The sequence below is a fragment of the Ostrinia nubilalis genome, chromosome 17, assembly GCF_963855985.1.
Source record: "Ostrinia nubilalis chromosome 17, ilOstNubi1.1, whole genome shotgun sequence".
In the NCBI taxonomy this organism is placed as follows: domain Eukaryota; kingdom Metazoa; phylum Arthropoda; class Insecta; order Lepidoptera; family Crambidae; genus Ostrinia; species Ostrinia nubilalis.
Genome location: NC_087104.1, coordinates 2,296,888 through 2,324,453, shown reverse-complemented (window position 1 = coordinate 2,324,453; position 27,566 = coordinate 2,296,888). Strand labels below are relative to the sequence as shown.

The 27,566-nt window shown below is 38.4% G+C and overlaps 3 protein-coding genes across 3 annotated transcripts in view; all 3 read right to left on the bottom strand.

The window, feature by feature from the left end:
• Positions 1–27,566, bottom strand: part of LOC135079825 (pupal cuticle protein 27-like) — a 363,223-nt gene that overhangs the window by 104,742 nt on the left and 230,915 nt on the right. The gene's annotated exons all lie outside the window — the stretch shown is intronic.
• Positions 11,852–14,319, bottom strand: LOC135079821 (pupal cuticle protein 36a-like). Its single transcript, XM_063974434.1, has 4 exons — positions 14,254–14,319; positions 13,160–13,677; positions 12,700–12,830; positions 11,852–12,365 (listed from the first exon to the last, which is right to left on the bottom strand). Exons 1-4 carry the CDS (start codon positions 14,260–14,262, stop codon positions 11,914–11,916), a joined length of 1,110 nt encoding a protein of 369 aa, XP_063830504.1. The 5' UTR covers positions 14,263–14,319; the 3' UTR covers positions 11,852–11,913.
• On the bottom strand, positions 23,902–27,171 carry LOC135079818 (spidroin-2-like). The gene is made up of 3 exons (XM_063974430.1): positions 27,086–27,171; positions 25,903–26,836; positions 23,902–25,372 (listed from the first exon to the last, which is right to left on the bottom strand). Exons 1-3 carry the CDS (start codon positions 27,092–27,094, stop codon positions 24,069–24,071), a joined length of 2,247 nt encoding a protein of 748 aa, XP_063830500.1. The 5' UTR covers positions 27,095–27,171; the 3' UTR covers positions 23,902–24,068.

The window sequence follows — 27,566 nt, the reverse complement described above, 5'->3', positions numbered from 1 at the left end:
ACGTGCATACAATGGCATCCCCAAAAGGACAGCAAAGAGAATTCTCCGCTTTTTCGTCCAGCTAGACAGTCTATCTTTAAGGTCATCAATCAATCGAGAAGTTAAATGAATGCACGTCAAAAATGCGTCCGTCCTCGGCCCTTGATTCGCTAGACAAATAATGCAGACTGATACCTGTTATTCCCTTTACGTCAATTTCAAACAAGGTGATCGCTGGTTAGGATGATTAATTACTTCTGATTACTGAGATAATTAGTTTTAAATAGGCTTGAAGCATTATATCAGTTTTAGTTTACTCATTAACGGGCCGCGAAGATTTTGATGGCTTAATCATAGGTATGTTTTATACAAGCGTAGCGTAATTTAATATTTATTACTAGCGGCCGCCCGCGACTTCGTACGCGTGGATCCCGTTTTACCCCCTTCATCTATCTTACGCGGTTTAGATTTTTCCATACAAATATTTTTTCCCGCTCACTCCCGTTCCCGTGGGAATTCTGCAATATTCTGTTGTAACTAAGCTTTAAGTTTACTAAGGTACCTGCATGCCAAATTTCAAGCGTCTAACTTAAGCGGTTTAGATTTTTCATACAAAAGGATTTTCCCGTTCCCGTGGGAATTCCTAAGTATACTATAACCTGCCCAGGAGTATGAAGAATAATTGTACCAAGTTTCGTTAAAATCCGTCCAGTAGTTTTTGTTTCTATAAGGAACATACAGACAGACTGACAGACAAAAATTTTACTGATTGCATTTTTGGCATTAGTATCGATCACTAATCACCCCTGATAGTTATTTTGAAAATATATTTCATGTACAGAATTGATCTCTCTACAGATTTATTATAAGTATAGATTACGATTACAACTTCATCATTAGGTCATTTATGCCCGTTTTCACCATCAATCCCAAATTTTTAAGTGACCCCTTTGAAAACAAAATTTCTGTTATGTGTTACCATAGGGGTCACTTAAAATTAGGGATTGATGGTGAAAACGGGCATTAGTCTCCAGTGCTCCAGTGCGAAATACGACCTATTTCGAAAGGCAGGATCTAGCTTACACGGATGGGTTGGGAAGGACTGATGTTCGCATATTTCTTTCTAAGTCGCCTCTTACAACATGCACGGGAAAATTAGGGGTGATCCCAGTCTACTATACCGGAACCACATGGAAATAGAGCTTAGAATATTTATGCTGGGTTGCACCATCTTACTTTAACTTTGTTAAACGTCAAAAATCTGTCAAACTCCATACAAAAAACACCGGTTATCGTTAAAGTTACGGTCAAAGTTAGATGGTACAACTCAGCCTAACTCTATAACTGATAAAATACCAAATTAATAGGTAGGTAAAGCTTCCCTTAGAAAAGTATTTTAGCTTATTTAAAAGCAAGTAGATAAAAGTATAACCTGAACAATGTAATGTTGTGGTTCTCTATGGCAATTGGTTATCCCAAAGCAAACTAATTTAGGTCTTATAAGATGAGATAATAATAATATTTTTCGCGTAAACCAAAAAGACCCCATTAAGTAAGTGCATAGTTCTCTTAATACAAAATCGTTCACGATCCGACGCAAAACCACGAAATGTAACGAAGGCCAGAAATAACAAATGTGATTATGGTAATGTTCCATTAACCATGCCTTCATTATCGCGGAACATCGATGCTCTAAATGGCTCGCCGCAACATTGTAGATCGATCGAAAATCAACAACTCAACACTTACGTGATTTGCGGACTGGCGACTTTTGATTGCATTTTTTCACGATTTTTGGTAAAAGTAATTTTAATGTTTTTTTTTTTTTACTTTGGCAGTTAAAATTTAACGTGTGACACTATCTTGGCCACCTTGAATAAAATAAAACAATTTTTAACGTATCTTTGTACAAGTATGTTTCTTCTTCAGGTCTTCAGGAAGGCGCTGGACGCAGGCCGCTACCAACCGGGCAACATGGAAAGCATTGGGGGAGGCCTATGTTCAGCAGTGGACGTCCTAAGGCTGAGATGATGATGATGATGATGATGTTTCTTCTACGATTTCTTCTCAACGAAAACTGATACGATATCCAGAAGTGATGGTAGAACTATATTTGGGAGGTGTAAAGTGGCCCAAAAAGGCTTTACATTAATAAAGGATTGGAATTTAACTTTTGAAAAGAGAGTCTTTCTCTAGAAAAAGCTGGTGTTAAGCTAGATTTGCCTTTGCCAGGTTCATGCGCCGTTACCTGAACTTCAGTGATTTAAAAAGTTTTAGATTTATTTAGAAGTCGCTCGTCTACACCACCCTCACTACCAACACGCCTGAGACTAATCGTTCAGTCTAGAATTACTCAACGTGACCTATTACGTCACAAAGCACTCCCAACCGGTCTGGACCATTGTGGATCCTCTCCTCTCGAATAAGACGTAAATCAACGATCGATTTGAACTTAATCGATGTAACAATCGAAATATTACTTCGACATGATGCAGACATAATAGAAAATGTATTGTCTAAAGCTGAACGAGAGCATTCATGAAATATTCTCGTGTTAAATGGTTTTTATGCTCGTCATACTAAAATTAACCATTTCTGTGATCCGATGTCTAGCTTTCTTGCTAGTCATAACTTTTCATGCTTTTAAACACGATTTTTCACTTGAAAGATCTTACTGCTTTAGGAAGGATTGAACCCACGAGGTGGACCGATGACATCATAAAGGTAGCAGGGAAACGCTGGACGCAGGCCGCTACCAATCGATCAACATGGAAAACATTGCAGGAGGCCTATGTTCAGCAGTGGACGTCCAATGGATGAAATGATGATGAACCCACGAACTTTTGACCACTGAGATAACGTCGTTTTATCTATACAACCCAGTTTTAATCCTTCCTAGTCCAAAATAAATATTGTTATAAGTAAAAGATTAAAAGAGGAACAGTTAATTGATCATAATTAGTAACTTTTATGGCGACCTATACCTTAACTTTTATGGGGTTCCTATGGATTAATTGAAGTAGTAGACAAAGTAGACTGAAGAGAAGAAAACTGTTAATGGAAATCATGAAGCATCATTAGTCTAAAGTTATTCTTAGGCTGCAGCTACAAGATTTATGTCTAGTTTTGGTAAATTCTTCTCTATTACACGACAATAGGTTGCTATAATAGCAACGTCAAAATGTTATGACATGTGGGTAGCCCTGGACCTCTTCACCTTAGTTCAAGGGTCAAGCCCCAGATTCGACAACTAAAATATAACAATGGAGCATTGAGTTGTCCGACATTTTTGTTGCCTTGATATTTCAGTATCGGTTTGTCTTAACTGCCCATTATTCTGGTATTGGTATTAGAATAGAGCTCATTTCTTAATCTATTGTGCCAGTAATGTCATAGGTAGATTGGGATTGACGGATGGCCATAAATTTTCTCGAGTTCCCATTTCAGCATGGATCGTTTGCAAAAGTTAAAATAAATCATCGTTATTGCTTTTACAAATACAAGATGGACCTTTTGCAATGGTTGAGTTGAGCTTGTTTATAGTCTATCGATTGTAAGTAAACTTAATTATTAGACTAAGAGCTAGTGCACCTAAGTTATTTTATAAAAGCTGAAAATTTTTCTTAGCTGAAAGTAGCTCTTAGTCTATGAATAACGATTTTTAAATGATTCCACAAGGAATGTAAACAAGAGCAAAATAAAAGCTGTATGTAATTCCACTACGTCACTCTCTATTAACGTCTCTATTTTCAACTGAATTTAAACGACTACCAAAGAGATTTGCTTAAAGCCATTTTGCATGTCTTACTTGGGAATTGAATTTAAAAACTAGTTCTGTATAGTCTTCTAACCAACAGACTAGTGACTGACTGAGTCATAATATAAGCTATAAGTAGTTAACACAACTGAAAATACCTAATAGGTATAGTGTAAAGGCAAGAATTTGATATTTTATGGGCATTCAGAGCTTCAGGGGGTTGAAGCAAAACACCCAATCTTTCGACACATTAGTATCATTTTGTCGGGAGAAATAGGAGCTTCTAAGTACGTGATATGCTTGCCACTAAAATAGTGATCCCTTTTTTATCAGAAGCTAGCACATGTTTCGATCGTAGAGGTACATTGACCGAACTTTTTTACGAAAACAAAAAGCGTTGAATGATCGTGATTCGTTACATAACCCGTCCTTCAAACTTTTGACCTTGAGCGCTACCTTAGCGACCATCTCTCTGGCCAAGCACCAAATGGATTTGAGATCCGGGTACCCTCTGACCCACAGCCATTAGGGTGCTACAAAAAACCAGACGAACAAAAAGTAGCATTAAGCTAATTCTAACTTTTCATTTGCTATGGACATTAATATTGATTGATTATTTTTTTATTGTAGGCTTTAATGTCTATAATTTTTTGCTGTAATCGTTGTACGAGGTCTATTTAGTTTTCTATGGCTACCAAGCGCCATCTATGTTGTGACCTCAGAACTAAGTGTTCAACGTCCAGTGAATGGCTTTTATCGATCCAGCTTTAGTGATTGTAAATTTTGGTCAAGAGTTACGAGTGATATTCATAGATGCCGCTATTCGTGATGTTTAACGTTTGTTTAGTGTTAGTGTTACATATTTTCTTATTTCAATAATAGTTTAAAAGTTATTGAATTAATTTTAAGTAGAATAGGTACTTATTAAATAACACTTTGAGATCATTTTATGTATTGAGTTATTCTCGCTCGCGGGTAAAAGATTTGTTGTTATTTAATCAATATAATAATACAACATTTTCAATTCTGCATAAAGCACTAACTCGTAGGGCGGACCTAGTACCATTTGGAAGGTTTAAATATTGCATTTCAAAACTTTGGTATTGTAGAATTAAATAGGTTTATGATAAATAGTTTAAAACACAGTATTGGCGTTGACTGTTTATTTAGTTTTTCATTTACATGCTCGTGCTTAAAATTAATTAGAATCAATTTCAATAAATATTGAGGTAGTTTTCTCTTGGCTAATAATAATATCCAGTTTCAGGATCGAACTTTTGCTGTTGTTTTGGACCACTGAAGTCTTCTCCATAGATCTTCTCGGTGGTTGATGGGAAGACTGGAGACACTCGCTGACCAGAAGTACCAACAGGTTGGTACCTCTGCTGACCTTTGAACTGATCGCTCGAGGGCTTACCTGGTTGATATCCAACCTTCACGTCTTGACCCTTAATAGGTTGGCCTTGCTCATCAAATGTTGATTCAGGGGCGTAATCTTGAACAGTAGAACTAAATCCAGGTCTAACAGGCCTTCCAAAACCATCAACTTGACCCTTAATAGGTTGACCTTGCTCATCAAAAGTTGATCCAGGGGAGTAATCTTGAGCAGTAGAACTAAATCCAGGTCTTATAGGCCTTCCGAAACCATCAACAACTACTCCAGGAACTGCAGTAGCAGATGGTTCATTTATTCCGGGGATCTTGTAGTTAGGACGATAGGTTGTGCTGGGCAGATCACTTCCATATTGAGGATTTTTGTTAGATCCTACATTAGATGGAGAATAGGTAGAAGAAACAGTTGGGAATCTTGGAGCAGTAGTACCATCATAGTATCCAGTTGTAGGACTTAAAGTTCCATCTGGTCTGAACGTGGTTTGGATCTGAGGTCTGTTAGTGTTCTGTTGGGAATATCCACCAAAGATAGGCTTTTGGGAAGGTACAGGAGTAGTTGAAGAAACGATTACCTCACCAGGAGTATAAGTCCTATCCCCATTGACATAGCTCTGTTCTCCTGGTGTAGTTGATCCATAGTATGATGGTGTGGATGGCAACGGGGTGGCAGATGAAGCTCCTTGATAAGGTACGTTAGTCCCGAATTTATTTTGATTGAAATGAGAACCTTGTGTTGGTCTAGGATAACCTGTTGGTGTCACTCTATCATTTACAAAACCAGGAACCTTTTGCGTGTTCTGATTATACTGAGGTCTCAAGGGTCGGCCTGTTGTTGGGGATGGCCTGTGAGAAGTACTGGTGAATTTTTTAGAAGGTGTAGTAGATGTAATACCTTCTTCAACAAACGTTTCATCGGATGTGGTTCCACTGTCTGGGTACTGAGAGGAGTCGTTGTCAAACTGATCCTGGTTTAGATTCGTATCAGATACAAAATCTGGAGTTCCTTCCTCTTGATCGTATTCATTTAAACCTTTGTCGTTAGGTGACACATTAGGAGTCAGGAATGGTTTACTTGTGATGCCTTCTTTTTTATAAAACTCATTTTCCACTCTAGTTGTTCCTGTAAATTGATTAGGAAATCCTTTAACCTTATCTTGCTCAAATTTCGTTCGTGGTGGTATGTATTGGTAGCCAGTTTCATTTACAGGTTGGCCATTATAATTTACAGATTGTTGGTTAGTTGTTGGCCTAGTTAGCTTTTGACCAAACTTGGCTCCCGGCGGACTAGGCCTTTGGTCACCAATCAAAACTTGATCACGATCGTCTTGAAGGACAGTTTGAGGTCTGCCACGAGTTCCTGTAGTTTGAGTTCTGTCATATTTCACTGAGGATGTAGGCTCAGGCCTATCGTAATAGCCAGTTTGTGGAGTAGTTTTGTCATAGATCTTTTCATTTTCTACATATTTTCCACCGAACGTCCTGTTAGGTTTGCCTGTTACTGGTTCATATTCCTGTGACTGACCTTTGGGAATGCTAGGTCTTACTCGAGAAGCAATAGTTTTATCACGAGAAGGTAATGAACCTGACGGTCTCTTACCACCTGGCTGAACTCTTGTAGGTAACTTAGTAACAGATTCTTCACGTTCATAGTCATCATTCTCACTGCTTGCGTCATTGTCAGGTTCGTTCGTGGGCACTCTGTTCTCATAACTTTCAGTGTAACTTTCTCCGGGCTGATACTTATCTTCAATGTTTCCAATGGCTGGTCTATTTTCAGGACGTCTACCAGGCAACCGACCGGTCGGTTTTGTAACTTCATAGTTATCAAATTCTTGAACATTTTTATTTTTATCCTGTATTGCTGGGCGCCTGAATGATCCTGGAGCCAAAGGTATCTTTGCGTTGTCATCGTATTCTAAAACATCTGTTATACTTACATCTTCTTGGCTATACTGTGGTCGTTTCTGGTTGATAGGACGTCTTGAGACACCTTTGTTCGAGGCACGAGTATTGTTAATATCATCTTCATAAGTTGGCTCTTCCGAACCGTATTCTAAAGATCCCTGATCTTCAATTTTAGAACCAGTCCTGTCACTAGGTCGTATCCGTACACCGGTGGATCCAGTTTTATCAGTGCTCAGACCTTTGATTGGCTTAAGCAATTTCCTAACTGGTTGCTTCAAAGGTCTTTTTGTTGACACTTCAACGAACTGATTTTTGTCATCACCATCCTGAATGTAGCTATCCTCTTCATCACCTTCTGGGATAGTCACACGATTGATTGGACGCTTAGTAGAAACTTGCCCAGGTGCTTTGTCATCGTCGTTTTCATACTGAGCTTGCTCTTGATTAGATTCGTCAGTAAAGTCAGACAAATCACCTGATGAAACTACTGGTTTCCTAAAACCGGTAAATGGTCTGCGTAGTTTCATATCTTTTTTAGTTTCAGTGACATATTCCTCAGGGATTTCTGCATCACTTGCCCCTTTTTGAGGTCCATAACGCATTGCACCTTGGTATTTCTTGTATCCATACTTGTCGTCGTCATAAGACCCTGCAAACACAAAATAGAGAAAAAATTAAAAAAACTTATAATGTAGTAGAATTTTGTAACAGATTATACCCATTCATACACTTTTTCCTATTCAATTAAACACAAATTCATATTTTAATATTGTACCTAATTTTGGTACCCTTAATAAGCTAAACAGTGATTACGTTATTTAATTAATGACAAAATATACATACCATCGTGATAGATCCCAGCTTCTTTCTCTTTCTGCACTTTTTCTATAACTTCTTGAATAGCTTTTGGAATTGGTGGAGGAGTGGGCAAATGATCACCGCGTGGTTGATAGCCATTTTCATCTGCCGTGTAAACAATCGAATACAGTTTTCCATCATCACCGATGTACGAATATGAGCCTTCAGCTTTCACTCCATCTGCGGCTGTTCCATTCTCATCAGCATGGATACCATTGGAAGTGTCAAAACTGTACGCAAAATAACCTTCTGGAGTGATGATGTTATCGTAATTCAGTATAACAGCATTTCGGTCAGCCTCAGCTTGGGGCCTTTCTGGACGTTGAGAATAAACACCTGGTGCTCCATTGATTTGGCCATTATATTGGCCCTCAGGGAAGCCAGGAGTTGGGTAAGAAGCACCTGGGATAACAGATGTTCCAGTAGGAAATTGTTGGTTGTCAATGCCATTGGCGTAAGTTGTAGGTGCGAATGTCGTTGAAGGTCGGAATACATTTTGTCTATTCGGTTCAGTTATTAAACCACCTGGTTGTAGTCCAGAATTCGGCACTTGGTAAGATTCTTCGTTGTTTATATTTTGACCATTGACTTGATTTGGGAAACCAGCTTGAGGGGAATAGGGTCGGGGTGTTGAAGATCCTTGAATGTTATTGAAAGTGTTATAAGTAGAGCTCGGTTTAGTAGTTGAAATGAAACCCGGTGCTACAGTTGATGGAACAAAGCTTGGCTGGTTTACGAAGTCATTTTCATTCAAAGTCTGATTCTGGTACTGATCTTGCCCAAAAGGCGCTTCAGGGTGGAGTCCTGATACGATTCCCGAATTTTGTGTAGGCCTGACAGGGTATTTACCTTGGCCAGAAATTGGTGATAGAGTCGGGTTTTGTTCCCTAAATTGATTCCTGTTTGCTTCATAGCCTGGTCTATAAACATTGAGATCTTGAGGTTGAGTTGTGGATCCAGTATATTGGGAAACTGGGCCAGATGTGGGGGTAGCGGGTCTTTGGCCAATGTATTGTTTGTTGTTAACTTGATAGCCTGGAAGGTTTTGAGCCTGCTGGTTATCAATAGACCCGTAAGGTTGATCGGGATAGCCAGTATTTTGGGATACTGATTCTGCAGTGGGAGTTTGGCCTCCAAATTGAGTAGCAATTCGATTATCTTGGGGACGATTTCCCTGGTAAGTACGTTCTGGAGGTTGATAACCATTGATTGCGTCTTGGCTTGGGAAACCAGGGCTGAAAGTTTGTGGTACTATAGTAGTTTCAAAGCCTTCAGTAGGTGGATGAGTTGTGGTCTGGGTGAATGCGTAAGACACTGTTGTTGTAGGTACTCTATGCGAAAACGGTCCTTTTGTTCCAGGAGCTACATCACCAGTAACCAGAGTTTCCGCTGGCACGCCTCGATTGATCCCTATAGTTGCTTGGTACTCTTCAGGGTTCGTTACTGCACCATCGAATCCCTGAGGTCGTAACGTAGTAGAATAGGTGTCTTTAGGATATTCTAACGGGACTTGAATATCCTCAGGTCTACCGCCAGAATATTGTGACCCAGGAGGTGGTAGGTAGGTCAAATCCAGCTTTTCAGCGCTGGCATAAGCCAGTACTAGGATGATCTGAAACAAACGATTACTTTATTTCCTCACTTTCTCTTTCAAAGCTTGAACTAATCTGTATTGTTAACAAACTATTGTCACTGAACACTAATCACTTTCATTTACTAATTCACTGTACACTGAAAGCCACGGAAAGAACACTAACCAGAAAGGTCTTCATCTCGATGGGTGTATCCAATGCAGGATTCAGATGAGATGTGTGATGATACCGTCCAAAAAATGATATTTATACCATCCTTAAAATTAACTTCTAATGACTATTTAGGCGTACGTACGTGACAGACGTCCAGCGTGACAAACCCTAATTGTTGCTGTCAAACGCCTGAACAAGTTATTAAGAGTGTTTATTTTTATTATTTCATCACATTACGTTCCGATTGATCATGAGGTGGATATTATCCAACCTTGACATTTCTGTGGCCGGCAGTGTAATTGGTGACAAACGTGGAGGAATTAGGCACATTGGTGACATAACGTATTGAAAGCGAATAGGATCTAAGAGTGGACTGGAGACTGATCGCTTTTTTTGTGTTCACATTTCATTCATGAGTCATGACCACTCGGACAGATTTTAGACTTAAACTCATTCAACTCGACTCCACTTTGTAGATCTTTTATTTTGCAGTGATATTGATGAATATTTTTGGCATATGGGGAATATTCATTATGATTTCTGTTGGTATTTAACATGATGCATGCCTTTTTCCTTTGTCTTCATAAGAAAAACGTTTAAGTGTAGTTCGTATTTTCAATATAAGCTATTGTTCTTACATAAAGAGTATTACATCAATCCTATCTAAGGTTAGGAAAAATTGTTTGTTGAGATTCCAAGTAATAAGTTAATTTCTAATATGTTCCAAGATTTATCACTAAACCTAGAAAAAAGTTAAGTATACAATGCATTAAAAGTACGATCATAAACTCAGTAGTTTCAGCCATTAGCCGATTCAGAAATGGCCCTACCAAGATTCGAATCAAGGCAAGACAACACCATAAACCATAAATCTATCAAGGGCACATAAAAAGGGCAATTTCTTCGCCAAACGATTATTATTAATAGCTTTGAAGACCACCCAATATTCCTACAAATGTACTTCAAATATCTTGTCATGCACTTGATAATCTTCATGAGGTCGCATAGACCACGAGCGCAATCAGTACACCAGATACATGACCGCCATTGTTCAATAATTACTTTTGGGGACCGTGAACTGTGATCTTGTTAAGGGAGAGATCTTTGTGATAAAACGTTCTGTCTTATTTAGAAACGTTTTGTTATACTAATATGTGATTGTAAAGCTGAAAGGTGTAAAATGTTATTTGGAAGTTTTTTCTTCTTTCCTACAATTCATGAGTTTGTTTTTTGTGGTCTATTATAATCAAGTTTTTAGTAAGCCGCACGTCTAACTATCCAAAACACAATGGACAACTAGGGTGTTTTAAAACAGTTACTTTTAAAACTCTCTTTGTTTCTCACTATATTAATTTTTACATCCTTTACTTATTTGAAAAGTTATTCGAATTTCATTCTCTACCTTTCTGGTTTTGCGACAAAAAGTATCATACTTTTTTTTTATGACTAAACTCTTCAGTAAAATTAATGTGTGATAATTGGTTTGATGATAATAAACAAACTAATTTTAGTTTTACTTAACATAATTTAGTTCCCAGAGAAAGGACAAAAGAAATCCAACAGCTAGTGGTTGAGAAAGTAAGTGCTTAGTCTAATTTGCTTCCCCTTAAGTAAGTTATGAATGAAGAGCCAATAGGTCAACTCATAAAAGTTATAAAAGAACAAAGCTCTGTCCATCAAGAGTCATGTGCATCTTATTCTTCGGTGCGATTTGTATTGTTGGCTCGCCTTTTTGTTTCTTTAACAATATCTTCAAATATTAATTATAATTAAAAGTACAATGAAATAGTTGGAATTTATGTTACGTATTGACATGACAACATTACACAATTGCTTTGGAAAACCATCATGATGTTGAGTTTTCTTCTTCTTTGTATTGGCAAGTTTTTTGTATAGAGTATTTCAATGACTCTGCCTACTTTTAGCTTGACCCATGGGCCAAGTCGCTGCGCTGTATTGATTATTAAATATTTTTTGTTCCAGTAACTAGCACCTTCAATGTTTTACTAATAAATTAAATACCAAATCAACATTGACCTCTACAATCTTAGAATGGGCCCAGTTGCTGGAAGAAAAAATATTCAAAAATTCAATCCAGCGATTTCGCCCGTAGTCCAAGCATACGAGTAATGTATGTTATTAATACACACTATTCCTAATTTAATTAAGAAAACATGAGGGTGAGATGGAAGGTTTAAAATAATAAAAATTTGCGTTTAGTCATTTAAATATGTAATAAAATTTAGTCAAAACATTAACACATAGCTAGCAGTCGTTTTAGTATCTGTATCCATTCCTAGCACTGAAGCTGGGCTGTCTGGTCCTGCTTCCAAAACCGGGGTTCCTCTGGCCAGCGACAGGTGGAAGGTATGCCTTGTTCACACCCTGTCCCCTGCTGAAACCCTGGCTAGCTGGTCCATTGTTGAAAGTACCCTGGCCAGCTGGTCCATTGTTGAATGTACCCTGGCTAGCTCGGCTGAAGCCCTGGTTAGCTTCAGGGTTGAAGCGGTCCTGGTTGGGAGGCAGGTAAGCCTTGTTGGTGGCCTGGTTTCCATTAAGACCATTGCCAGAGTTGCGGAAAAGAGCAGAGTTGGTCACAACGGAGTCATCATCGCCTTCGTAAGCGTTCTGGTTGTTGAAATTGCCGTTGTTGTTGTACTGGTTGCCATTGTATTGGTTGCCGCTGTATTGGTCTTCGCTGTTTCCGTATTTGCCCTCGCTGTAAGATCCTGTAATAAAACATAGCAATATTTAATTAAATTGAACAATAACGCTAAGCTAGATGAAGTTTATTTCGAAAATTATTTAACCACTACACTCGTATTTGCCGATATGGTTAGAAATTCAGACAGTAAATACCTACTTACATAAACCTACAAAATGTGAAATACCTAAACAGCGTTAATGTAGGAAATTATTTTATTTCATCTACTCATTAACCGACTTCAGGAAAGTTGATGAGGTTCTCATTTGTAGTTTAAACTTCTGATAGAATTAGGTAACTTTTGTGTAATTTAATGATAGGCTGATAAAAAAATATAAAGGAATTTTAAAAAACCTTACCATCATCGTAGATGCCTGCAGCCTCGTCGCGGGAGTTCTGTTCCAGAGCCTTCAGGATCTCTTCCGGGATGGGGGGAGGGGTGGGGAGGTGGTCACCCTGGGGCACGAATCCATTCTGGTCAGCGGTGTATCTGAAATTGAGAATGGAGTACTTAATTTAAACTATCAGACAATGATTGTTTTAAATTAAATTACAATCAGTATGCGAAACAGTTTCTACATAAATGAATACAAAAACGTATTTATTTTAGGTTACAAACACACTATTAGTCAATACAATATAAATTACCGTAACGCTATTATTTTAAGACGATCACTATCTTCCTATTATTTTTATATCTAAACATTGGAGTAATCTTAACAGTTAACTTTGTTTTATCATTTTTTCATCTCTGAAAGTTCTGTACAACGTCACTTGTTCATTCTAACCCAAAAAAATTACATAAAAACAATTAATTACCTGATGCTGTAAACCTGACCGTCGTCACCGGTGTAAGAGAAACCACCCTGAGCCTCCACACCATTGGTAGCTACACCATTCTCCTCGGCGTATATACCGTTTTCAGTTTCATAAGCATAAGAGTAGGTCTCTCCATCATTCTGGTTGTCCTGACGAAGGATGGCAGCGTTCCTCTCAAAGGCAGCCTGGGCGCGTTCAGGACGGTTTTCGAAGTTGTTGAAACCGTTTCCGTTCTGGGCATAGTCGTTTCCGTTCTGGGAGAAGCCGTTTCCGTTCTGGGAGAAGCCGTTTCCGGTCTGGGAGAAGCCGTTTCCGTTCTGGGAGAAGCCGTTTCCGTTCTGGGAGAATCCGTTGCCGTTTCTGGCAAAGCCAATTCCAGCTTGGCCTTGACCCTGATCTCCCAATGGGGTTTCAAGGAAAGCTCCTGAACCACCAGAGGTTTGAGAGTGGGAGGGAGGGAGGTAGGTTTTGTCTAACTTGGCAGCGTTAGACAAAGCGACCACCGCTAGTACTACGAACTGTAACAAAAAGGTTAGATAATTAGTAATAATGTTAGTTATACGGGACTATTCCCACCTCTCGTTCCCACCGCTGCAACTCCTGTGTAGCCAGGATCTACAGCTTGACCGCCAATAAAAACCCAACCCAACAACCTTCACTGGTCAAGTTTGTCCCGGGGGAAAGTTGTACTGTCATTGGACCCGCTACGAAATTAATCAGAAGAACATAGAAGAAGTTCGAAGTTAAGGTTCGACTTCCCTCCATTGCATAGCGGATGACAGGTGACAAGCATTAGTAATTAGGTTAGTTATGTTGAAAGTTGAAGCCATGTAGTGGACAAAGACAGTAATGAAATAAATATCCTTCCACATTACTTTTCTTGAATTTTCACTGATATCCAGATACAATCTTGAATCCGTTTAATTTAATATAATCTAATTTTTTGTAAGAAAGAAAGTTAATAAGTGTTAAATAAAGAATGATTTAGTAAAGAATTGATAGTAGCCGTATTAAAGGCAAAATCGTTTTAATCAAGATCAATTTATGAACTATGACCTCAAAAGCCTAACTCGAGCTTTCATCTATAAACTCACCAATTTCATTTTTGCAAGTGTATTTTTAGACCTCCTCAGATCATGTACCGACGTGTACTGATAATGTCGATCAGCTATTACAATATTTATACTAATGCTTACTGGTATCGATCTACATTTGAAGATGCTCTCGTTCAAAAATCGTGGCTGGGTGTTGCTTAATCAAAATATAATTCACGAAGATGGACCCCTCTAATTGTGCCGGACGGTGGTATGCAAGATGGCGTTTCGAATCTAAATATATAAACTTAAAGGTGGCTGACTGACTGACATAGTGATCTATCAACGCACAGCCTTTATGAATCATTATGGAAGCAATAAACTATTGAGTATTGAGTATTGAGCCTAAACCACTGGACGGATCGGGCTGAAATTTGGCATGCAGGTAGATGTTATGACGTAGGCATCCGCTAAGAAAGGATTTTACGAAACTCCACCCCTAAGGGGGTAAACGGGATCCATGCATACGAAGTCGCGGGCGGCCGCTAGATTGGAAATAAAGACTTTTCAAAGTAGTAGGTATGTTTGTAAGTCACAAGAAATGTTTTTATGATTACAAAGTTGTTATTTTTAACTGGTAGGTGTGATATTTCACATGTGTGATTTGGATCATACTGAAATTATCATGTTTTGATAAATAAATACTTTTATTCACACCTCAATTTTAGAATGATTTAATCAAGCCTTGTACCTAGCTTATAAGAGAGACACAAAATTGCTTAATTTTTTTTTTATCTTTATACTTACTAGATTTGTGGTATTTTAAAGTCTGTTTAAGAAAATAGAGTTAAACTAAAAGCACAGTATTATTTAATTACTAAATCAAACAGTTTTCAGCGTTTGATACAAAAGACATCAACGCGTCAGCGCGCAATTACTGTCTGAATAAAAACAAGTTTAAATACAAACTGAAAACAAAATATCGCTATTACAATTATTTTAATTGTTAAATCGTATTTCTAGAATATTTCTTCACCAGGACGGGCAAAATTGAAAAAACTATCATAATTTGTTTGGCTATTCCAAAAACATCACTCTTATTTTCATTCAAAAGTGATACAAAATATTTCATGCCTCGCTCTCGCATACCGCCGCCCAATCACTTGAATGGCCGTATTACACACAAGAGCATTCCATATCGTCTCGCCCTTGGGTGAAACATTTTACTTAAGCGCGACCTTAGCGTTCAAAAGTAATTAGAACAGCTTCCGATTGTGCTGATAGCTTTGTTTGTAGGCTTCTTTTAGTTTTGTAATTGCGTGATGATGATGATTTTGAAGAAATTTTTCATTGTAATGTGTTCCGATGAAATATGAAATCTTTGTGTTTATGCTAGGCAATTAAGGCTTACAGTGTCGAAAGATATGCCTACTTTATGAGCATTGCAGTGATATGATCTGTATGAAATATTATAACCTGGTCTAGTTGACCGAGATTTGAACTCTATTGAATTGAGTATTGAAAATATTATTACCGGTGTCATCACATCATGAACTTTCTTCTTTATGAAAAAGGCTTAAAGTAACCTAATAGTTCAATAAGATATATGATTTCCTGATTTAGATTCGTTAAGTTATCGGTTGGAGTCAACTATGTTAGACATTTGTGGTTTGTCATAAATTTGACACTAGGGTTTACGTGCCTTAGGCGGTTATCACACTGCGCCGCGCTCCGCCGCGGAGCGCGTGATTTCATATAAAAAATCCCGCGCGCAGACGCGTTGTCAGTGTGTTGTGCCGCGCGTTTTTTCTATACAAACTGAGGTACTTGCATACAATGATTAAATCTGTCGTCCCGCGTACCGCGGCGGAGCGTGGCGCAGTGTGATAACCGCCTTAAAGGCTACTAAAATAAAACTAATTAAATAAGCGTAGTTTATTGAAATTGACAATATTGTCGATCTATTCGTTTAACAGCTTTATGCGCTTTTAATTCCTCATAATGTTGAAAATATAATAGGATGCTAAATAACTTCTGCAGCTAAAACTAAACACACACCCTGTATATGTCTAAGAACACTAACAAACGTGCTTACCTAGGGTCATTCTAATTACGATTAGATGTCCAAATTGAATGCAAGGCAAATTGCAATGATTTATAACATCTACGTGAGCTGAAAAGTCGATCCATAAATGGAGCGTATAAAATAGATCCTTAATTAAACATGTGCTTTATTTTTATTTATTTATTTCCTTGCAAAATCGCATGCTCATAAAACATGTCTGGAGGTCTTATCTTCAATGCTTAGTTGGTTTTATTTTGGTCTGATCTGTTAATTAAAATTTAATTTCTTTGCTCTCTTAGGTATTTTGCCGCACCTTGTTTAGAGTGATGAGAAATTAACTCTTACAAAATCTATGTTCATAAATGGAGAATTGAAATGAATGTTTAGAATTTAACATGACCTTTTTCTCGTAATTCTGATATAATCTCACTACCAGTTGAGCTATGTCCATAGTTGGACAAAAAAGAGTTTGTAGCTTTGGTAATCATCTAGTATTTTCATTATAAGGATTCTGAATGACATTACATCCACAGTTTCCTTTAAAATCTTAATTATGAACTTAACTCCATTGCTCGATGTTATTTTATAAGGACTAGTAGTGCCGAGAGGTCCCGGGTTCGATTCACGGCCGGGCAAAAATTGAAATGATGAATTTTAATTTCTGAGATGGGTCTGGGTGTTACTATGTATTTACAACTAACCGTTGTCTAGTACCCGTAGTACAAAACTTTGCTTAGTTTGGGACTAGAAGCGTAGTGTAAAATGTCCAAGGCTATTATTTATTATATCATTTATTACCTCACAACAAAGATTATGACGTGATACCAATGTTTTCGATACTTGTTCGATCAAAGATCTGTCAAAAATGACCATTTGGTTATGTTAGTTTAGTTACCTAACATTTACTACCCAATATCATCATTTCCCATCTAGCTATCATCAACAGCTACCACCTATGAGCTGATCGTATCACAGTCATAATAATAGCTTCCTTTATTAAACGTCTTAATCGTTTCCCAACTTGTCAGCGAACCTCATTATGAAAGGAAAGTGCCAACGGGTCGGCGCTACAATATTATTGGAGTAATCATCCAGCGTTGTATTAGAGCATGCGCTCACGATACCGTATACATTTGGTGTTTTGGTATCGGTATCGAGGTTGTAAAGGAATTGTGATATTGTGATGAGCGTTATTGATGAGTATCTCACTTGTACATTGCTGGATGTAGACGTTCTCCATTGAATTCAATATAAAAAATAGAGTTTTTAGTAAGCTTCTGTATACTTCCGAAGGTACATTAAAATTGATTGCAGCTGATATAAGTTACTATAATCTTAAAGCTGAGCTAAAGTTGGCTTAGTGGCATCCGATATAAATTTTGTTCACTTGTTCAAACCCCTTCTTAAATATTATCTCCCTTATTAATAAAAGTTACACCATAGTTGAACCCTGTTTTAAAGTGACGTTTAGTATGGAAATATCACGTTAAAACAGAGCTCAACTAGGATGTAACTTTTTATTAATAAGGGAGTATCTTTACACGAACAGTCGAGCCGGCAAGTCTTGTCATATTATGGGATGGTAAATTTCGTTACTAATTTGTAATTTTGTTATAGTGGAGGCCACGTATATCCACAAGGAAGGTGGACCGATGATCTGATAAATGTAGCAGGAAGGCGTTGGATGCAGGCCCGCTATCAACCGTGCGGTGTGGAAGTCATTGGGGGAGGCCTATGTTCAGCAGTGGACATCCTGTGGCTGAAATGAGGATGATGATAATGACGAAATTTTGTTAAAGGCAAAATGTGTTTGAGCCGCTTTGAACCAAGTTGATATGCTTTAGAGAGTAATCCATGAAGTTGTTGTTATAATTTAAGAGATATTTTCATAGCATTTATTGCTAAAATAAAACTAATTTAGAAAAAAATGATGATTCTGATTCTGAAATATTTATTTTGAGACCTACACGGGAAAACTTTTCGTAAATCCTATTTAAAACTAGAACAAATTTTCATAAAATGATTTTTAGTCACTAAGCTCTACTTTTTTCCCATTAACATTAAAAATAACACAAAAAGGGCCATTTGAGTGCAAAATAAGGCGGATTGCACCGTCTTACTTTAACTTTGGCAAACGTCAAAAATCTGTCTAATTCCATACAAAAAGCACCGGTTAACGTTATAGTTACCGTTAAAGTTAGGTGGTGCAACTCAGCCTTAGTGTATATTATTTGCAAAACAAATATTACGGTAAACTGGTACCTACATGATTTGTGTATTATTAGTTGTTTACTGCAGTTTCCTTCGGTCTTCACTTAAGGCTACCAAGTTTATGTTCATTGTCAAAAGCTCTACATAATGATTAATCTAAAAATAGTCACTGATTGACTGACTCACTCATCACGAAATCCCAGAATATGAATCCTACAATTGCTAGGAGTCTCAGATTTTGCATGGGGGTTCCTTTTAGAACTCTAAGAACTCACAGACTCACTAAGAACGGGGTAAAACGGGATCGTACGATGGCCGTTAGTCACAAATTGTTGTAATGTGTTTCATAGAAACGAAACCATGGACTCTACAATTACTTAAAAACCAGGTACTTTGGACATAGACCTTTCTGCCAAGTTTTACCGGGCCGACTATACCAAGTTCACACGACGTTTAGTTTCGTCAGAGCCGGCCCGGCGTGTCAAATCGTTAAGATCGGTGTTCACACGTTGTCTGACCGATGCTTATGTTTCAGCCTAGGAAACATAAATCTTTCGCTACAAGTCTGTTACCGATCTACCCTTTAGTTTTAGCTGGAACGAGTTGATTTATAGAATCGCTTGTTGTTTGTTTGTGACTTATACTTTTCGAGGAAGACTCAACTTTTCTGGGTATAAACTTCTTTCGGTCTTAACCGTGGAAGCAATTTTGGTTGAGTCTTTGGGTCGACTATGGTGTTTTTTTCCAGATGGGATTAGCATGTGCATATACTTTATATATATTTCCAGTTTTTTTTAAGAATATTAGTAAACTTGTGTAACGAGTTGGCTCACCACAATAGTCAAACGGCGGCAGGGTCCGAACCCGCGTTTCTCGGACGTTGAATCGATCAGTCTGACCCCTTCACCGTTCAGCTATGGTGACTATTTTCGCAGTTTAGTTGGGACGTTGTTTTTCTACAGCGAAGAAAGTGGAGGCCAAATTCTCCATTTGCTTCTGGTAAATAAATTAGAGACTTGTAGTGGCCTGTAAACGTAGTGTGGGTAGGCCTCTCACTAGGACGATCTGGTAAAGGTCATGAGCAGTATTTGGACCAGCTGTTATGGAAATCCTTAGGGGAGGCCATTGGCCAGCAGTGGACGTCATTTGGCTGAAACGTAATTATAGAGGAAGAGGAAATCAAATGACCTGATGATGACATTAATGGCAAATTAGAGGCTTGATTCATTAACTCTATTAAGTCATATTAGACGCCTATAGCAACATCTGATATCAAAGACCTTACAGCCCACATGGTTAAAGAAACATAATTTAAAATACTTATTGCATTAGTATAATTTACAAAATACTCATAAAGCTATCCCGATCTGACCCCTGACATCCATTTTGTAATAGCATTAAAACAATTTATCAAAACTGTAGCAAGATCATGTAGGTAGGTGTTTAGAGAGTCGTAATTTGATCTTATTACGAACGCGCAGTATTGTTCAACGATCCCATTTGGTAACGATTATTTATTATTATACCACATCGTTATATGTATACCAGTTGGTGCTCCGACTTTGTCTGTTTAGAATAATTGCATTGTATTCAAGTGGCCTTTTCTTTAAACAATACTAAATTGTCATGAAAAAGTAAGGTTTTTTTGAAGTAAAAGTGTTAAAATGCATATTTAAAGCTTTTTTATAAAGTTTAATGACAAGACAAGAAAGATAAGATTAATCAACGAATTATTATTAACGCTACAAACAAGAATTTATTGATGTCTTGTATTGCCTTATATTGTAAAAAATCGCGTAGGGATATTAATTTGCTACCAAACTAGCTTAACTTTACTAATACTAATTCACAAACTTTACTATGAGGTCTCACAGTGCGCGTGAACGCATAGGGTAACACACGAACCAATCACAGAGCTCTATTCAACGCTGTGCGTTCGATTTGCGCAAGCATCGTTTGTGAATACGGGTATAACTCTAGACTATGGCTACCAAAACAATTTATCACTATAGTTGACAACATTGGGTTTGAATCTTAGGAAGAGCACACCAAGCGCTACAAAAATGATATTGCAAAGCAACGTATTGTAATTCTATTACATTATAATAGATTACAAATATCGATTTTATCTCTAATCGAGTGTCTATATCGGTGTATCATTTTATATCAAAGAAGATTAAGGTCATGTAGTTCATATATCAATGCTCTATTTCACGTTATGGTCTAATGATGGCTCGCTTATTACAACAACAATCAAAAATACTACTCTGCTTCATAAATGGTGCATTACCAAACAAAGCCTCTTTGTAATTAGACCGAAATAGCTCGCAGAATTGCTAAAATCAAGTGGCAGTGGGTGGGGCACATAGCTCGTAGAAGTAGGCTGTTAGGGCAGAAAAGTTCTCGAGTGGCAACCACGGGCCGATAGACGTAGCGTGGGCAGGACCCCATTAGATGAACCGAAGATCTGGTGAAGGTCGCGGGAAGAACCTGGATGCGGGCAGCGCATGGAAATCCTTGTGGGAGGCTTTTGACCAGCAGTGAACATCATTAAGCTGAAAAAATTGGACAGCACTCTTTGAGTCTTATAGGTCTAAATAGTCGTCATTTTGCAACGAAAATGTATGTCTGGATTAGCTATTGTTTGTACAGTTCAATGCTATTAATAAATAAAATGACTGCTAAAACGTAATGGGTATTATAATATCTCATCTTCCTATAATGCAATTTAAAACATGCCAAATTGATGAGGTCAAGAAGTAAGGAACTAACATCATTATTTTGTAATAATAAACAAGTCTTACTTACCTATTCCTGTATTACAAACGGAATTTAATCAAATACAATCATAATTTTTCGATTAATTTAATAATAGACTAATTACAGGATAACAGTTTACTATTCTAAGTTTTAATCGATATTTTAACATTTTTTAAATTACTTAGAAGTAGCAGTGTTAGCATATTTTTGGTGTGATGTTTTAAATAACTCCAATGATAAGTATAATTATTAACGTATACACACTAAAAATACGCATTTTGAACAATCTTACGTGAGATTATAGGGAAGGAGGGGAAAATCTCAGGATATCTCACCAAAGGTGGAGAGGGGGTCCAAAAATCTCTAAAATCACCTCACGTTACTAATTTACACCCCTTAAATTAGCCAATAAATTGATTGACCTGTAGCTCTACATCTTCCATAATTATGCGATTCCTATCAAATAATGAAAATAACATAATCAGTGCAAAATCTCTCAATTAACACCTAGGGTAATTACCGCGGTAATGAGAAGAAAAGTAACGAAATAGCATAATGGCGTCGCACAAAAAATCGGTTAGCTTGAGCGATCTATATGTCGACATTTACTGTAGGGTTGTCACTCGTCCGAACAATCGGACACAAAGGCACGACTGTCCGGGTTCTATGGAAAATATATGTCATCCTCATGTTATCTCAACCATGAGTCTTTAGTATAGTTAGTTCACTGACATCTACAGCAGACCGGAATAAAACTATTTTAATATTCAATCTATGTTTAATAATCTAAAGGATTTGTCACACTGGGTGCAGTCTGCGGTCAGGTCAAAATGAATGCAGCCATGATGTATGATTTACTTTGAAATTATAGCCACTATAGCCGAACGGTGAAGTGGTCGGAGTGGCCGACTCGATATCCGAGGAGCGCGGGTTCGAATCCCACCGCCACTCGACTATTGTGTTGAGCCCACTCGTAACACAAGCTTATTTAGCTTAACACGAGGGGCTAATGGGACTATTAGTAATTTGCAAAATACAAATTGCTAATAATCTTTTAAAAAAATATATACTTTGAATGACTGCGGTCATTCACATCCAGTGTGGCAAATCCTTAAAAATAATTATTTTTGTTTCATCTATTCAGTGTTCATTCATAATTTAATTTCAAATTAGACATTTAGAGGCTCCTTAAGAGCATTTGCCAATTTATGAGAATTAATTTATTAGTCTAAACAAACAAAGAAAATTATGATTTGATTTGATTTAAAAGTGTCCGACATCAGTTTGCTGTCCGGTATACTCATGCGTTGGCAACCCTATACACATGTCGACATTATAATTACATATTAAGCGTAAGTATATGGGTCGCGATGGCAAAAGACGGGCCGGTGGGTCATGTGAAGCTCGCACAATGGTTCAATCGGATAGCGCACTGTGATTATTTTATTACTGAACTAGCTGAACGGAAAGATTTTATGAAGTTTTAACAATATAAAATCTGTTGGCAACTGGTAACAATCTATTAAACTTTGACTTTTGCTTAGCAACAGGTTAACAAGCATTTTGTATTGTAGTTGAGGTTTAGCGCAAGTTTTATTACGAGTATGTTAAAGTAATTTTATTCTATTTTCAATGTTTAACAAAATTAAACTCATTTAATGAGGGTTTTCCCGTATGAAACATCCGCTAGATGGCGGGACGTGGATGTGGGGTCTGACTGCTGCGTGATTGGTGGATTTTGATATATCTGTCAATGACATGTCAAAAATAACCAATCATGCAGCATTTGGACCTCGCGTCTACGTATTGCCATCTGGCGGAGTTTTCATACGCGAAAACCCTCTGGTCATAAATTAAAATTCGTTGATTCAAATGTTATTAAATTGAATATCACTTAGAAACTATCAATTTTGCGTATTTACCTTTAGATTCCTTCTACTGGATTCAAGCTATCCAATACTTAAATTGATGTAATTTTATTTAGATTAGGTAAGTGTGAGCTACAGGCGCATTGATTAAATAATGTGATATAACATTAACAATCAAGTCTACGATCTTAATGAGAGAATAATTGAGTTAGCTTAGAGTACTAGAATAGGTACTACCTAAATTTCATGAGAACTTAATTTTTATCATTATGAAAACGCATACTCAAGAACTAACGATAAAAAGATAATACCTGCTACGTATTTTCACAAACCAATTATCTAGCATCTTAACTCTATGTCCAAATAGGGTTCTAAAGCCATGATTTCATTTTAATGACATGAACGTTCTCGGTGATTTGCTCTACATTATGTAGAGCTTAGGCACGAAGCAAAAACTCTAGGTGGAATCATCTAGATTCTAGAGATACAACAGTTAGGTATTGAAATGTGAAGAGCTGATTCAAGTTCTTTCGTTATCGTCATCGTCGTCTTTTATTGCTTAAGCTATTATTTCAAAGTTTTTTTAATAAATTGGTAGGTAGGTATTGGGTAAAAAATTGGACTCTAGTTACTCTTATGGATTGTTACATAGTATGTATTTATGTCTTGTGTATTTATGTTGTTGTAATTATGAATATTAGTTACTTCCAAGATTGCTACGAACTTGCCTACTTATTACATTTTCAATTGTATTGAATTATTTTATAATATTACTTTTAGGTGAAAATAAAACAAATACATTAATACATTCTCGTAATTAATTTATTTACATTATATCACACAGTGACTCTTGCTTATTTCTATACATTACTGTACAAAATCACATTATGCTTGAATTCTTTTTTTTACATTTTTCAAATGCCTCCTATATTTAATCGTGTATTTCTCTAAATAAGATCATTGACTTTGGTTTAGTATTTGTATCCTTCTTGCTCGTTGAAGCTGGGCGGCTGACGAGGTCCACCGAACTCCTGTCCAGGTCGGGGCTGGTTGAAGGATCCAGAGGAACCTGGAGCCTGAGACTGTCCACTTGGTTGAGACCTCTGGGGCTGGGAACCCTGAGATCCTGGGCGGTTGTAGTTGTAAGGCGCTGACTGCAGAGGCATGGTCTGTCCAGCAGATCCAAACGAGCCTTGGCTTGATCCAGAAGGTCCGAAAGAACCCTGGCTTGATCCAGAAGGCCCAAATGAACCTTGGCTTGATCCAGAAGGTCCGAATGAACCTTGGCTTGATCCAGAAGGGCCGAATTTACCAGCTGAAGCCCCGGATCCGAATCCTTGTCCAGAAGGCCTGGAAGATCCCTGACCAGCAGGGGCAGAAGATCCGAACGATCCAGATGGGGACTTAGCAGCAGCTGAGGGTCCAAAAGATCCTTGAGAGGAACCGCTAGGGCGTCCGAACTGTTGACCAGAAGGAGACGAGCCTTGACCATTAGAAGAGGGTCCGAAGCCAGAACCAGCTGGGCTTTGGGGGCGGTTGTATTGCTGAGGACCTGCTGAGCCAGCTCCAGACTGAGGACGGAATCCATTGCTTTGACTTGACTGGCTACCAGGGAACTGAGACTGAGGCCTGTCGTAGTTGTATCCATCATCACCACCCTGAGGCCCACGAGCAGCGGGAGCATTCTGGCCGAACTGACCTTGGCCTGAGGAAGATGGCGCGAATTGGTTAGGACGGTTAGCGGGCTGATTGAATCCCTGACCACCAGATGGCCGGGCGCCAGATGCACCAGATTGTCCAGCGTTGGGGGCTCCATATTGGGAAGAAGGTCCTTGAGCTTTAGCAGCGGGTTGGTTAAAAGCGTTGGATGAGCCAGAGGGCCTAGATCCTGATCCAGCCGCATTGGAGGCGCCGTAGAAAGAAGAAGTACCTTGGTTTTGGGCACCAGACTGGAAACCTTGACCTGAAGGCCTGGAGCCAGCTGAGCCAGCGTTAGGAGCGCCGTATTGAGAAGATGGGCCTTGGGCGGCGGGTTGGTTGAAACCGTTGGACTGTCCAGGGGCTCTCGAAGCGGGGGCGTTAGGGGCGCCATATACGGACGAGGGGCTTTGACCAGAGGGCTGTCTTTGTCCAGCAGATTGGAAGCCTTGTCCAGATTGGCCAGAGGCTCTGAATCCTGAGCTGCCAGCGTTGGGAGCGCCGTACAGAGATCCTTGACCTTGAGCCTGGTTGTACTGAGGAGCGGAAGATTCATCTTCATCGGGGTTGTAGGCACCTGTAAAAATTCACAAATTATTAGTGCTTATTTATTTAAAGAGTATGAACGTCTTAAATAAATTAAAAATTAAATGCAATCCTAAACGGTAAATAACACTGTGTTGAGATGTTGACTATAACTATTTATACACTCTTAATATTTAAATGTCTCGAGTAGATCACTGTTCAAATCACAAAAACACATAAATTTTAATTTCATCTAAGATGAAACTAATTCGAAATAGTGTTGATACATTAATTAACATGCAGACCACGATTTCGAAGTTTTTCTAATGTTTTACTACAATGAAAAACATTTACCTACTAGGTTTTAAACCTGTTATTCAATTCTTGAAGCAAATCAATTTTAACAATAAATTAAATTAATAATGTTTTGTTAAGTTTTAAGTTAACGCCGACGTTTTAATTCATAAGGTCAAAAACCTTATAAATTATTATTGAATGTAAATCATAGTTTACTTTTATCTAATGCACTCAAAATATCAAAATATCTAGACTAATAAAAATAATAGAAATCAATTTAATTACCTTCTTGGGTTCCAGCGGCGGCAGCCCTTGCGTTCTCCTCAATCGACCTCAAGATCTCATCAGGGATGGGCGGAGAGGTCGGCAAATGGTCACCCTGGGGCTGGTATCCATTCTCGTCAGCTGTGTACGTCACTCGGTAGTTTTCACCGTCATCACCAGTGTACGCGAACGCGCCCTGAGCCTGAACACCGTTAGTGGCAACTCCTGATTCTTCAGCAGATATTCCGTTAGAGGTCTCGAAAGCGTATGAGAATCGTTCACCGTCATTTTCGTTTTCGTATCTCAAGATTTCAGCGTTCCTGTCAGCAGCAGCCTGGGCACGCTCAGGTTGTTGGCGTTGTTGACCTTGGCCGAAAGCGCCTTGAGAACCTTGGCCAGCTTGACCGAAAGAGCCTTGGGCACCAATGGATCCTTGTCCGGCTTGACCGAAGGAGCCTTGAGCTCCAAAACCTTGTTTACCAGCAGCACCAGACGGGGCACCATAGACAGAGGAAGGCTGGCTACCACCAGCTGATCCAGATTGCTGACCAAAACCAGCGGAGCCAGAAGGCTGGTTCTGTCCGAAAGATCCCTGAGCACCTTGCCCGAATCCTTGCTTGGCAGCAGCTCCTGAGGGACCGCCATAGAGAGAGGAAGGCTGGCTTGATCCGGAAGGACCGGCCGCCTGACCGAAGCCAGCTGAACCAGAACCGGACGGTCCAAATCCAGACGGAGCCTGTCCGGCGCCTGAGTTCTGTCCGAAACCGGATCCTGACTGTCCAAATCCAGGCGCTCCTTGTCCGAAAGATGAAGGGGCGGGTTGTCCAAATCCAGACGATCCAGGGGCCCTTATGGCTCCAGGGCTGCCCCCAGCGGTGGCCGCGCTGGCTGGTGGGAGATACGTCCTGTCCAATTTTGCTGCATAGCCACAGGCTATCACTGACAGAACTAATATCTGTAACAATTAACACTTTTATTAATTATCTCAATTTTATTCTTATTTATCTGTACTGAATTTCAGTAAATTGAATTTTAAAAAACACATTTACGACCGAAAACGACTTGAAAACGCAACACTGATCACAACCGAAGATAAATTATAATTATTTTGTAATTCAAATAACCGAAGGGACTGCACTATCGTAAATAACCGATAACTTTAATTAACGTTTATCTGATTCCAAACAAGATAAAGATAAATTACCAGCTTCATGTCAAAAGCTGTTATTCGTCTTGAAGATGAGTTTCGAATGTGCCATATTACAGAATCCTACCCTATTTATATGAAACTAATTCGTTCACTGAGAGTTACCCAAAGTACTCCTCACGTTGTAACCTTTGACTGGTCTCTGTCTGTGTTGCAACGGAGATCAGTATCGGTACACTAATTATTCGTAAGTAAACATGTGTGCGTGATATCGGCAGATGTGCTTTTGTTTATTTTGTAGATTAGGGTCCTGTTGAAATGTGACAAACCCTTTCTGTCACAATTTACGGACATTGCAATCATACGCATAGATTTTTAAAGACATGATACGATTTTTAAATCGATAACTTCAAGTATGTATTCGATTATGAAAGTTTTTTTTATATAAAATTAAGGTTAGGGATATTAAAATAAAAAAGAAAATGATAGAGTTCCTATAGCGAAGTAATTATGTTTTTTGTAAACAATTGCGTGACAC

Bases quoted from the DNA above. Each gene is read 5' to 3' on its own strand.
- LOC135079821 (XM_063974434.1), bottom strand. The intron at 12,831-13,159 runs GTAATTAATTGT...TCTCAATTTCAG, and splicing joins GGTCAGGTTTACAGCATCAG to ATACACCGCTGACCAGAATG. The intron at 12,366-12,699 runs GTAAGGTTTTTT...GTTTTATTACAG, and splicing joins TGCAGGCATCTACGATGATG to GATCTTACAGCGAGGGCAAA.
- LOC135079818 (XM_063974430.1), bottom strand. The intron at 25,373-25,902 runs GTAATTAAATTG...GAATTTTTACAG, and splicing joins CGCCGCTGGAACCCAAGAAG to GTGCCTACAACCCCGATGAA.